General features: G+C 35.9%; 2 protein-coding genes across 7 annotated transcripts in view; one reads left to right on the top strand and one right to left on the bottom strand.

The window, feature by feature from the left end:
* Positions 1 to 1,001: 1,001 nt before the first annotated feature.
* Positions 1,002 to 14,324, bottom strand: part of LOC126822288 (uncharacterized) — a 45,508-nt gene continuing 32,185 nt past the window's right edge. For 3 of the 4 annotated variants that reach the window (XM_050551079.2, XM_050551081.2, XM_050551080.2), the window contains exon 3: positions 10,723 to 13,939. In XM_050551079.2, the coding sequence (XP_050407036.2) occupies positions 11,414 to 13,723 (2,310 nt within the window). In that variant the 5' untranslated portion in view covers positions 13,724 to 13,939 and the 3' untranslated portion in view covers positions 10,723 to 11,413. Of the gene's footprint in view, positions 1,934 to 10,722; positions 13,940 to 14,324 lie in introns of those variants that run through there. The other variant, XR_008788128.1, reaches the window with a different exon arrangement.
* Positions 2,097 to 7,769, top strand: LOC126821524 (fos-related antigen 1). Of its 3 annotated transcripts, none has more exons than XM_056100894.1 (4): positions 2,097 to 2,351; positions 3,924 to 4,271; positions 5,204 to 5,311; positions 5,611 to 7,769. In XM_056100894.1, exons 1-4 carry the CDS (start codon positions 2,253 to 2,255, stop codon positions 6,085 to 6,087), a joined length of 1,032 nt encoding a protein of 343 aa, XP_055956869.1. In that variant the 5' UTR covers positions 2,097 to 2,252; the 3' UTR covers positions 6,088 to 7,769. The 3 variants fall into 3 exon arrangements, with proteins under 3 accessions (XP_055956869.1, XP_055956870.1, XP_055956871.1); XM_056100895.1 differs by lacking the exon at positions 2,097 to 2,351 and adding an exon at positions 2,949 to 3,106; XM_056100896.1 differs by lacking the exon at positions 2,097 to 2,351 and adding an exon at positions 3,588 to 3,744.

The following is a 14,324-nucleotide window of genomic DNA, read 5'->3' on the forward strand; positions in this document are numbered from 1 at the left end:
AAGTCAGTCGAGAATATTCAGTTTCACACGGTTAACCAGTGGACCATAGCATAACACATAAACATTACCAGTTAAAAATAAGCCACGTCTACAGACGATATACCAATATAGTAGTCTCGATACTCCAGACACTCAAGATGCCACCTACAGAAACCGCGGTTAATAAAGCAGTTTGGTGGTGATTTTATTGGATTGTTTTTATTTGTTGCCCAAACTATATTAACACGAATAAACAACTAGGTATATGTTTTAACACGGATAATGGGGCCGAAAATTGTCAAAACGTTATCCAATATCCAAACAGAGCCCTGAGCGATCTTAACACATTTCTTGTCCATTTCTGCTTCGTGCACCACTTGAAAGGGTGACCTTTTCGATTTGAATAATTTCTGGTTTAAAATGATTTTCTAAATAAAAGTACTTTTAATTGTGTATGTTCTTCGCCGCTATATTTAACCTTTGTTCTTGTATGTTGGGGCTTTAAGGTAAATAGCACATGAGTATAAAGATGTAGGAACATATCTCTGAACGGGTGCCAAAATCGCACCAGAATGTCAAAATGAACACAATAAGTTCGCTACATGAACTTGCCAATGACATGTCGTACCATGATGACACGCGTCACAATTTTCATAGCTATCTGGCCAAATCTGACTAGAATTTCGAACGTTAACTGTGTCTCTTTAACTTTAGAATGCAGTATAAGTTGAAATTACCCTTTTAGGGATAAAAAATTTCATAAGGGCTCTTCATATTTGTGAACTCTTAAAAAGATAATCACACAGGAAACATTTGCTCAACAAATTTCCAGTCCACTACAGGCTAACTTAGCGAGTATTTAAGAAAAGAAACCTCTCCTGTTTTCGGGTCTTTTAAAGTATTTTTTTCTAATTTAAAAAAAAAGAAGTCACAACCTTTAATTCTGCAAAGAGGGCGGCACTTCAAAAGTACAATGGTGTAGACTTCTATTGTTTTATTTACATAATGATTTCAATGTCGTTCGTGCCTTTATAAATAGAAAACACGGGGTATACTGTAAACATAATATTTATATACACCACGTTTTGATAGGTTTAAGATTCTAACCTACTGTTTTATTTCCTCCATCTAAATATATATAATTATTCAGAATTTTATAATAAAAATAACTTATTATATGGTATGTCAATCCTAAAATAGTAGGCGCATGTTACACATCGTGTTTATTTGTGAATTTGGCGGGGGGGGGGGGTGCTAACGCGTGCGCTTTAGATCTGAAAGCATGTCATCGAGTCAAGTGGCGTGGTTTCGATCCCAAGCCATAGTACGTATCAGGGAGAATAGTCTCCTGTCCAACCCAGTGGGTTTATCCGGGTCCTCCGGTTTCTTCCCACTGGTAAAGAACCCCTATGCATAGCCCAATTATTGAAATAAAATTGTACCATGTTAGTCTTGAAATGACCTAGCTTTTGTTGAGTGGACGTTAAACCCCATTTCTTTCTCTTTGCAAATGTGTCGTAGTAGAATATGGGGAGGTGGGGGGGGCAGTATGTGTCGTTGTAGAATTCCATACATACACTCACCATAGAATGTGAATGATCTACAACAATATTATGAGAGCTCGATGTTAAGTCGGCCTGGTTATTCGCGATAGACGAGTTTATCTCGCCGTCTGGCTTGATCAATACCGCAGTTCAAAGGTCTAACTAGTCTTGGTTGTCAAGATATGGTGTGTGTAGTGAACTCGACGTGTCTTGACAACTAAGTTGCGATCGATGTCGGTCACGGCTAGGTCAGCCGATATTCTATTCTTGTCCAGGTCTCGAGGAGTGTTACCCGCATTGCATTAAATCCAAATTATCGCTGTCTGCAACCATAATTTATGAGACTGCACAAACCCTTCTTGCCATCTTTTTTCTCCTCTTTATTTATTCTAGAAATCACTGACCCATATCTATAAAAACAAAGTATATGTAATGACGTCAATAGGTAAATTTCCTAATATGGTAGGGTAACCACATCACGTGATCCAACGACGACGAAAGATGATGTCATTTTTCTATTAATAGAAGTATGAGTCACCCATTACTCACTGCTTATATATCTTGTATGGAGGTATTCCCTCTCATTCAGAAGTAAATTGTGACTCATCAAGGAATCCTCTCCTGAACTACGGAAAACTCAGTCGGTACCGGCTTATAGATAAGACACACTAGAAACTATCAACAAGAGGACATTTTCCTGCGGATATTCAAACTTCACACAATAACAGGATGTACACAACACAAAGAGATCCAGCCAACTTCAGCGAGTCGAAATATGTGGCCGACATCTTATCGTCTATGGCAAATGGAGAACCAGTAACACCTAGCGTAAGTATTTAGTTAAATTATTATTAAATTGTGATTATTTTAAGAAATGTAGAAGATTGTATAATAGAGAAGAATACACGTAACGTTAGATCACTCACCACGATTTACGTGGTTCTGTACTATATGGTGGTAGCCTACTTATAGCCAAGCTCAAGCCTTGAGACATTCATTCATTAATTCATGCACACTACTAGCTCTGGCTCTATTTCCCGCCGTCTTCTAGTATACATTTTGTAGTATATTTATACACCGTTATATACCACTATTTATATACAAATGTTCTCTTCTTTGAAATACAATGGTCAAATTAAAAATTATGACTCAGGTTTTGATTCAATTTCTCTTTGTCTGCAATTTGCAAATAATTTATATCAGGGAAAATTGTTTGGATTATTCAAGAAATTAATAGTTTAACCAATTAAATTTAAAACTATACAGTTTTAACTGCTCGCGCCGGTTTTGAGACCCTGGGAAATATTCAGGAAGCCGATTTGTACCAATTATCCAGTGACATTTCTTCAGCTTTAATTTGCTGTTATATAATAATGTGACTTGATGATCGAGACAAACACACCCGAAAATAATTTTGATTGACAGATGAGGGGGTGTCGGTTTCCTTTGATGCTCTCTTGCCTATAATAAAGAGATTTTGAGAGATTCGCTTCACTTACTTCGGGACTCTCGAGTTATTTAAGTTACTAGGTATTATGGACTATCAACATCACCAATGGACGTATCCTTATTACCACCACCCTGTAAGTCTGAATTGTCAAATATTTCATGTCGCTGATTTATTTATTACCTCGCGGCTGTTCATTTTATCAGACTGACATTAAGAAAAATATATGAATTAGTACAATATTTTCGAAATTATCAATTTTTGTATCCAATTCAGATACTTAGAAAATTTCAATTCTACTAAGGATATTTTTTTTTTCTTTTGTCAAAACAAGTTTCTATAGAGAAATTAATGCGATCTATTATAATCGAAATGTGATATGATACAGATTCTGAAATTGTTTAAACATATATAATTATCTTTCTTTTGGTTAAAAGGTAGTTTTAATTATTTATTATACCTAATTTTATAGATGGCGAGTGCCCAATAAAATAAATGGGATTGAACAATATATTTTATCAGCAAATAAATATATAAAAAAATATTTAATCGATAAAACATTGACACAAACAAACATATTGTGGTGTACACCTTGTTTTCATACTGACGCTGCGTAGTTGTTTACGTGTTTACTTGTATAGAATCGGTCAATATCCTAGTTATTGCTGTACTACGTACTATTGCTAGATATCAGGGTTAACTCTAGGTGATACCTACATATGGCTGGTAGCCTGGTACAAAGTGCAACTTTTCATGTCTTCCTTTGGTGAAAAGGTACTTAAATCTCGTGGTAGCCAAAATGCGACAGTGATCTATTATGTAAAGTCCAAACTCATTGAAGTTTGAACTGATCGTGAAGCAATTATTGGACCCATGGTGATTGCTCTTTGTTTTGATAATGTGACTGATTCTTATACCAATTTGATAAGTTTTTTGTTTTTTCTCTATTTCAGTATCCAATGCCTGGGTTTTTAAGCGGTGTAACGACAGCAACCACACCAACCTTGACACCAACAACACTGGCCAACATTGAAAAAACATTTATTGAACTTCAAGCGGCCCCAGTCTCCACACACGACCCCAACGCTTTGACACAGAGTGGTTTCGTTCCTCCAGTCGTTGATCCCGTTACATCCAACGGTCATTCCCTAGACAGATATGACTACAGTGATGACCCTGATTGGATGCCGGGTGGAAAGAGAGCAAGAGGAAGCAGAGATGTTTTGGCCAGTGCCCCATACCCTACTACCACAACCCACACACCTGGTAGAAAAGGAGGACGAAGACCTAGAGAGGAAAAGGTAAGATTAGTTTTTGTTAATAAATATTTTTTAAATGTTGAATGATACGCGATAGGGGTTTATGTAGGGAAACATTTCATTATCCGCTTACTAAAAATTGGAGTTTCTAGAAGTTCCTTGAAATTATATACATAGATATTATGAGTACATAATTACGGATACGGTGGGGTTTTTTTTAATTAGGAAGCTAAGCTATATGTAAAAACAAAATAATAATAAAAAAACGGAACAGAAAAGGGAACATGAAATCGTAGTCGGTTCCAAATAGGTGCTATAAATAGATTTGTCACATGAATCTGTTGTGACGTTTATAAGCACTAATTTTACATTTCCAACATATTGATAGAATTACTAAAACATGTCATTAAACTCTGTCAGCTGATATAACACACAGCTGCTACACATACCACGTGCTCTCGTGACAATCTCGTGAGCTAGTTATTGTTTTTTTTGTACTGTTATTCTGAAAATATTGAGAAAAAATAAATTTATAATGAAAGTCTGGAAAATGGCCATAAGGCAACAATTGACAAAATGAGGAAGGAAATCTAGGACTTAAAAGCCCAATTAGACCCCCAAGCGCAATTGAGTTATAGAGCACTCTCGACGCAAAATATAATTTCATAATGCATTGTCATCCCGTCACAAGAAATTTTGTGAATTCAAGATAATGACCTTTAAAATTGTGTTATCCGTTGAGTAGACGAACAGGAAAAGCTGGTAAAAATCATAACTTTATTAGTGAGCACAGGCCAAATTTAAACCTAAACACTACACTAAATCAGTGCTACTTGAACTTAGTAATCCGATTATGAAATATTTTAAATTTCCTATTTTACCTTAAGGAATTATGTTGTTTTTTTTCCTAAAAATTATAATTGGTATTTTCTTATTTCACTTTGTTTAATTGTTAATTTATATTTCTATTTTAGTTAAATCCGGAGGAAGAACAAAGAAGGGCAGTGAGAAGAGAAAGAAATAAGTTAGCCGCTGCGAAATGCCGACAGAGGCGCGTTGACCACACAAATGTTCTAGTCAAGGTGAGTTTAGTTCCTTTGCTCTCTTTATATCAATAATATGTGTTGTAATCCCCTCCTCATTCTATGACTTATCATGACCATTTAGATTTTTGCCTTAATTTTATTTGTTTCAAATCGATTTAAATTTCTGAAACTATCTATATGAAGGGAACAGTATGTTGAATAAAATAAAACCAAGTAGGAACAATCCAAACCATTAGACAAAATTCGAAGTCCTAAAAATATATTCCGAACATTTAATCTCAGTATTGCCCTTTGGTGCTTTGGTTTTAAAGAATCTTATATTTTTATATTTTTAGGAGACAGAAAAACTCGAAAGTGAGAAATCCTCTCTTGAAGACGATATCCAAAAACTACAACAGCAAAAAGATCAGTTAGAGTTTATTTTGAAAGCCCATCAGCCATTGTGTAAAGTAGAATCCAGAACAACATACCAACACATCACACCGATATCCATTAAACAGGAACGAGGCTCCTCTCCATGCTCCGTCCAGTCATGTGACAGTAGCAGCAGCCAATCTTCACTCTCCTCCAGTCGCCCAAGTTCTCTGGTCATCCCAAAAAGCGAATCGAGAACCATGACAACATTAGCTGGAATTCCAATCAGTACGCCCTCTAGTGGCTTGTTCTCTTTCGTCGGATTAGATTCATTGGTGGACGCCAATGGTCTGTCCTTAAGATCAAGTCCTACCTGTGGTAGTCAGGTACACCGCACATCCAGTGACAGCAGTACCGATGCCGTTGGTTCTCCTACTTCCACTCTCATTTCCCTGTGAAGATGGCCGCCTTTGATTGCCTGAAAACAACAGCCACGAAATGAGGATGGCCATGATATGAACTTTTAAATGGTGTGACAGAAGGTTGAATTTTTTTGTTTCTAAAAAGCTTCTTTTTGTATTATTTCTGCCATTGGTTTAGTTCTTTGCCAGCTTTTTATTGGCCCTGAAGATGAGACGACGGAACGCGCGGAATAGTAGCCTGAAGGCCCCAGGTGTCCTCAGGAAACCAGATGAGTGACTTGGCCAGAGTCAGGAGAAAGAGGCGCCATTTTGAAAAAGGCCGGGAATGTGATGTGTTAAGAAGATGTGATAAAATGTTATGAGCATTTAAAAAGAGAGGGAACTCCCCCAAAACACTGACGTGATGTTAGTCAAAGCATAAAAAACTGCCGTTGCGTTAATATATAATCGCTTACGGTATCTTGAAATTTCTTGAAAGTGAATTATTGACATAGTAATATAATTACCCTAGAGATAATTTATAAAGGATAAGAGTGCTATAAAATGAACACTATAGAACTGAAAGTGCTATAATATTTATGTATGAAAACGTTAAAAGTGCTATTAGAATACATGGACGAGCCTAAACCTGCCTTAAACATGATTAAACAATGCAAGAAAGTGTTTTTTTTCTATATTTCTCCATAAATTCTATTTAGATAGTGTTGAAGTTACGAGAATGAAAAGAAAGTCATATTTTAATAATTAATTAACCAAGCAATTACATACTCTATATACACATTTACATGTTACTCTTTTTTATATATCTGCTGAGATACTAATCGCCATTATTTCACACTTTTATAAAATTTTCTAAACTTTTTAAAGTCTTATTTTGTTGTTTAAATGTTAGTGTAAAGGAGATCCATGTTGTTGAACTGTTGTTTTAGAAAAGAGAAACAAAGCTAAGCCAAACTAGGCATCTTGGATTGTAAAAATATAAAAAAAAAGAATGATAGATCTTTTAATACAGATCAAATTGGTTGTTCAAATCGGGAATTAGAATATACTTCGACAACTAATGATTTGTTGGGGTTTTTTTTATACCCTACTTTAACATTGCCAAAAGTGTTGCTTCTCTTTTCATTAATATTTAACCGATGTTTTAATGAATGTAGAATAAATGGAACTTAATTAACGTAGTTATAATATTGTGACATTAGTATAAAGTAATGCTTATGAAATACAAAATACTGTTTACAAATATAGTTTTTAACTTCAATAAGTTACTCAAAATGACAAGATAGAGTTGTTGGTTCTTGAAAGTTTTTTCTTGACAGAATAATGTGCCTCGCTGAAAGCCATAAATAAATACAAAATAATTCTCCAAATATACATTATGCAATTTATATACTTCTGATCTTTTGTAAATCACATATATTTCAACATAACTGTCTTTGTCTGACTTTTCTTGCTTTGATTTTTATATATAAGAATGTCATGTATTACTGTATTACTATTTGTAAATTGTGCACATGTTTTGGTGATGTAATATGTGGAGAGACGGGTGCGTGCAGGTCACGTGACATAATGGTGCTGCGCAATTAACAAAGTTTTTTTTTTAAAATACCTTTTTTTGTTTAGGGCTTTATGATACCACGTTTTCATACGATTTGTTGTAATAAAAATTCAAAAAGAAAAACACACAAAAAAATATATAAATAAATGCTTCAAGTATATTTTGTTTAGTTGTTTCTTCCATTGTTTTATTGTCGGACTACGAGGGAAATGGGGCTTAAATAATGAAGAAATTGCAACTCTGAATGCGTGAAACTGGCAACCGGGGGTCTTATTGTTTCTTAGAAGATAATTCTAAAATGGATGATAAAACTGTCATTTCCACACCTAGCCATGCACATCAAATGCGCACTGTCCTTTAATACTTCAGTCAGAAATCGGCAAACCAGGTTCTTAAATCTATGTGATAAACCCATGGCCAATTCACGGGATATTTAAAGATTTCGAATCCCTCGGCACAAATTAGGACTTGGTACAAATTAATTCAATAATTAGTTTACGCGTAAGGGTCTTTAGCAGTGGAAGGAAACCGGAAAAACGCACGAGGTAGACAGGTGATCATACTCCTTGTCACGTACCTGCTTGGGAAAAAACCACGCCATTTAACTCAATGGCAGATCTTGTGATCTAAAGTGCACGCGGTAGACCACCCGACCTCCGCCCCCTCCTCCACTTCAATATGAAGAATGGTTGTTAATGTCGTACGTTCAGTATCATTCATTATATCAAATTAAATTTATGGTACTGATATCCAATAAAGGTGTAACTTGATGGTGTCGCAAACTACCGGAACTCTCTCATAGGAAGGAAGGATGATAAAGATATGACGAACAACCCGCATTTCCTCTAATTACGTCATCATTCATTCAAGATACAACCCAGTTAACATTTAAATTGAGGCCGTTAACATAGAAATGGAAGGTGGAGTGACAGTTTGATGCATCTGCTACATGATTTTGTTGTTTGTTGACTTTTGTACAACGCCTACATGTAAATTACATAGAATTAGAAAAGAAATGTTAAGATTTAAATATGGAAATGCTTCATCTTGCCAGCATTTGTTACCATTTTAACAAAGAGGTCGCGCTGCCATTTATGTCGCAAAGTTTATATTTTCCCATAAATTAGCGCATTTAATTCTTAACCTTTTAATGAAAAATCTTCACATTATCATCCTACAGGTCAGAGCTTTTGAGATCCTCCGCCCCTAGAATTCCTGAGGTTCTTTTTCTATCGATATTAGGAGTCCATCATCAGCTATCCAAACCTTATTTTAGTCTTGCAGCAATTACGGATAGGATCATTACCCTTATTTAGGTTTTTTATTGTGACTTCTTGAGATTGTTTAACGTGTCTTAAGGATGAACACTTTCGAAATTCGTGTATTATTAACCCCGTTATTGAAACATTATAATCAAACTCAGAGTTTTGGAGATTTCATGCGATTCTCGAGTATTATTTAAAACTTTTTCAGTTCTCTCAGATGGATCCCGTCTTTCGCATACCTTTCGTTGTAGAAAGGCATGGGTATGAAAATTTCTGAAAACCACAACCTTGAAAGGTTACAAAACTGGCACAATTTTGCCTACAGATATGAAATATTCTGGACTGAAGGTAGGACTAACAAGTACTTGTCTAGACTTCCATGTGGTATAAGAGAATAAGACGACCCAAAGAAAGTTGGGATTTGATTATTCCCCTGACAAAACCATTTCTAACGTTGTGATGGTATCAAAATGACCAATGTACGCAGTCGCTTTAAACTTCAGTGTTGAGGTAAGAAATCCAAATTACAAAGTATATGTTCTGTACGTCACGAATACTAAGTATGTGTTGAGCAACCAACAATAAAAAGTTGTTATATTTACTTCATTGTTAAAGGGACACAACTTAATTTACAGATTTGTGAGTATTAAAGTCTCGTTTACTTTACCCTACTAATGACCCCTAGGCACAGGCGAATTATTGAAATAAAACGGTGCCATATTATGTTAGCCTCGTAAAAAACGGGCGTTGGACGCCCCCCCCCCCCTTCTCCCCCCCTCTCTCCACACACACACATAAAACCCATAATAATAAATGCCCCAGAAGGACAAACCTCTATTTGGTTTGTTTCACCATTCTGACTATCCTTTAAGATTTGTGGTACTGCAGTTGTATGCTGGTGCATTCAGCAATTAGCAGATACATGCACGTTATACGGCATATTCTGATAAACTTTACATTTGGTTAAAAATCGAACATATGGCTCGACAAAATATATACGTATCATTTATCGAGACTCTTTATGAAATTGGGCAGCTGTCTAATAATAATAATGAGGTTTATATTGCGTCTTCATGTTGTTCAAAACGCTTTTAGTAATGGCTCTACTGGTAAAACTGTCGAAACAAGTAAGTCTTTAGTGCGGATTTCAATTGATTAAAAGTCTGTTGATTCTTGATCTGCTGTGGAAGTTCATTCCATAATCTAGGACCAGCTGAATTGAAAGAACCTATACCCATATGACTTTAAGTTATATCTTGGAACAACTAGTGACTGTTTATTTTGAGAGCGAAGTGATCTAATAGGGTTGTAGTCATATTAGAGTTCAGATAAGTATTGAGGAGCTGCGTTATTGCGACATTTATACACTTATGTTAGTATTTTGTATTTGACTCGCACCTCAGTAGGTAACCAGTGTAACGAAGCTAGTACATTGTGGATGTGATTAAACTTATCTGTCCTTGTCACTATTCGGGCTGCAGTATTAAGAACTTTCTGGATTTTGGCTAGAAGTGTTTGTGGGATTCCAGAGAGTAAACTATTACAATAATCAATTCTGGATAAAATAAATGATCTCACAAGCAGTTACAAGCGTCAGCAGTGAGATAGTCTGATGTTGCATATACAGCGTAGATAGCATGTACGGCATACTATATCAACCTGAGTTTCCATTGTCAGAGAAGGATCAAATATGACCCCAAGGTTTCGAACATTTTTGGAGAAATTTATTTCTGAATTACCAATGGTGATCTTAAGATCAGGTAGTAACTTAAGTTGTTGTGATGAGCCCAGTCGTTCGGAAGGGTCGAAGAACCGAGGTCCCGTGTACACAATGCCATTGGCGTGCACGTAAAAGATCGCATGGCAGTTGGAATTCGATATAAGAGTATGCCGTAGCGCTGCTGTCCCGGCAAAACTTCCCTCATGGCACACTGTCTGGCGTATGCCCGTCCTCAATAACCCAGTAGTTTCAGGGCAGTACGACGTTAAACCCCATTTCACTTCTTTAGTTTTTTTATTATATAATTTTATACCCGTTTCTGTTTCGTAGGTATAATACAAATTAAAATATAAATATTAATATATCAATCAAGATTTTCTAGTTTAGGTTTAATTTTAGCACGATTTCGATGCTGAGAATTCCACAACACTCAAAACATGATTAAAGATGCATTATGTCAGATGTTTAAATGTTATATAAATTATTATTTAAACATTTATTAACATGACAAGCCCATAATCGATTACATGGGTCATCAGAGGGCTCCGATTTTAAGTAGATTAGAACACCGCTGCCATTTAAGAATTATCAAATACCATTGCTACGATAATAAACAATCTACGATACATTTTGTCAAAGATTCAAACACTCATAACTTCGCATAGAATAGAGTTATTGGACTGACATTTTCAAAATATTTATTTTTCATGATCGATTTCGGAACTATTTTTGAACTATCATCATAGCAAGAACAGCCAACTCTTTATCTAATTCTTACATAATGCATCTTTTAAGTAACACCCAAACAACGCCTCACTGTTACAATAGCAACCACGAATCATATTTTGAGTTAGTTCCCGGTAAAGTAATTTCTTCTAAAAAAGACCCCTCGAAAGAATGTCCAGGGTCATCAAAGCCCTTGTGGTTATCTAATTCATTTGTGTCTGCATCATCCAGTAATAATTCACATGAAAGATCCTTCATTTCTATTTCGACTTCTTGGCCTGGCCACAGCATATAGTAGTCAGCCTCAAAATCATAACCATATGGATTTACTGATGACGGGCTACTAAAGAAATTAATATGTTCTCTTTCAATAGTGCTACTTTCATTTGCAAAATTTAAAGTCGCGTCCCGTTTTTCGTTGACGTTTTCAGGGTCACACACTATGTCGGTCCCCATACATGAATTAGATGAGCTACATCGAAAGAAGTCAAGTTCTGAGAGTTCTTCGTGTAAAGAAATGGATTGTCCGTCATCTGTTCCATGCAAACACGAACTAGTATCACTTTGAAACTGGAAAAGAGATCCATCACCGGAAGTACATTCGGATTCCGAAATATTTTCATAATCGCTTAATCCTTCAACTTCATATATTTCACAAATATTTTTTTTATTTTGATTATTCTCATCGAGTTTGGATTTAGCACTATTTGGTTTGTTGTTGTTGGAAGCTTTTGAATTTTTAAAAATCCTGGATTTAATTGTGTTCCTTTCTTTTTGTACTAATTCGGCCGTCTTTTGTCTCACTCGATTTCTGAAAAATGATCGAAAGCTTTTAATATTGTTGCCGTCATTGTCAACTGAACAAGGCATTTGTGACGCAATTAATGTCTCAAGGTATGCTAGACTTTGTTCTTCTTGGCTAATGTCATCAACAAGGGGGTTGTCTCTACCTTTAACCTCTAAATTGGTCCTACATAGACTTTCTTTTCTGTCTCTCTCCCGTTTCGCTTTAGTGGATTTTTTGGGTCTATTGCGCTGTTCTGTTTCCAAACATTCTTTATCCATATCAAATGCACGATACAGATTTTGAACAACAGCATTGTTCGATTTGTTGAAATCAGAATCTTTGTCGGTTGTTGTTTTAGGAGTTGATGTAGTGAAATCAAAGAAAAAGGGGGCGCCACAACCTTCGGGTCTATTGTCTTCGAACACTTTATCAATCTTTGAGTCAGAACATTCGGCTGTCTCCGGCATCATCGATTCAGGACATCTTTTGACTATGCTTTGAACGTCCCCTTCAAGATCGTCCATATTATTATTATCGATACGTGATTTTGTGTTAGATTCATCGTTGGCAGTAGATGTATCACAGATTTCATCCATTGACTTTTTATCCAATGAGCAATGTGCCACAGCTACTGCCCTTCGTAATGCTGATGTCACAAGTGGATCTAATTCTCGCTGTATTTGAAGATACAATAACAAACTATCAACAGAATAAGTGTCGCCGCTACCAGAATCGAAATCACCCACGAATTTAGATTTGGACTTCGAAATATCCTTTCCTTCACAACATCCAAAGCCAATGTCATGAGTATAAGACACACCGCTACTTTCATTTTCAAGACACGATTGACAATTTTCATTTTGGGTATTTTGATCTCCAAGCGCCCCATTGTCTTCAGTTTCACCATCACTTTCAGGATTGTCAACTGAGAATTCCTGGTTAAAGTCCTTTAACTTAGTTGTTAAATTGTTCGTGTCTACGTTATCCTGATTTACATAGATTGTCAAGTCTTTTTCGTGAAGCACATCCAGTATTAAATTTAAACTCATAATTTCCGAATCTGAAAATCCAAGATTTGTAACCGTGTTCTGGTAGGCTCTCTTGACATTTTCGTCTTCAAGTTTTGCCCACAATTCAGTCGTAGAAGACAGATGAATTCCCTTCCGGTGTAATTTCCTGAGTAAAACGAAGAAAAACAACGAAACATGATCAAACATGGCTTTAGAACGACCATCTTGTCGCATCAAGATTTCGATCACATCGAAAGACGTCTTTTCACGGCTGTATTCCACCTCGCATTTACGTGCTTTTGCTTCTAGTTCCTCCGCACGTCCCAACAAATCGTCGTACACAATGGTCAGAGCAGTGGTCCGCTTTTCTAACTCCGCAAGTTTAGCATCTACATCTTCCATTGGGGTGTCTTCTCTGGCACTATCTCCAACTAAATACAATGATCCAGGTTGCATAAACTCTTTTCCGTGGGTCATAAACTTGTTTTGAAGCTTCTGACGTCGATATCGCGATGACGTAAGGGTCTCAAACCGACAGACGTCATGATGTTTTGTTGTGGCGGTTGGACGGGTGCCTGGCGATTCCTTACTCTTCAGCACACACATGATTATAAATTTATTCCGAATGCATTTGACTGTATTAAATCTTTTAAAGTGAATATCAATTAATGGCTGAATATCTGCTTTCCAATTTAAAATCGACGATCCGTTCCATTCAATACATCACACAATTAAAATTGGTTCATTTCGTTTCAGATTAATTCAGTTATTCAGTCTTGTATCTGATCATTCAGCTGTCGTCTGCTATCTTTCGTTTGAAATCTGTGGATAAATAAGCCTCGTTAATGTTGTAAATAATTAGAAATACATGAAGGTCTATTAATAATATACAAAACATTACCTGTGTTGACCGCGAGTTGACCTTGTCAGAGCACTGTCCCTATCGCCGGCATGCAAATTTACAAACATAAGAAACTCAACCACGAAATTCTTACTTAACAAATGTTTCATGCAGCACAGACTTGATATCATACTTAAAGTGGTTTTAAATGTTGTTTATATTTTTAAAAAAAAAAAATAGTTATCATTTAAGTTATATATTGCTGCTAAGAGATCGATAGTAGCCAGATGCAAATTCTTGGGGTAAAAAATAAGTAAAATACCATTAGATCAGCCTTCATATGGACTTTTTCAAAAGATGGACATG

Source organism: Patella vulgata, chromosome 5, assembly GCF_932274485.2.
Source record: "Patella vulgata chromosome 5, xgPatVulg1.2, whole genome shotgun sequence".
NCBI lineage: Eukaryota > Metazoa > Mollusca > Gastropoda > Patellidae > Patella > Patella vulgata.

What these genes read in the sequence shown, in the direction of transcription:
- LOC126821524 (XM_056100894.1), top strand. Translation starts at nt 2,253, where the DNA reads ATGTACACAACACAAAGAGATCCAGCCAACTTCAGCGAGTCGAAATAT. An exon ending in GAGAACCAGTAACACCTAGC is followed by an intron (nt 2,352 to 3,923) that starts GTAAGTATTTAG and finishes TCTCTATTTCAG; the next exon opens with TATCCAATGCCTGGGTTTTT. An exon ending in GAAGACCTAGAGAGGAAAAG is followed by an intron (nt 4,272 to 5,203) that starts GTAAGATTAGTT and finishes TTTCTATTTTAG; the next exon opens with TTAAATCCGGAGGAAGAACA.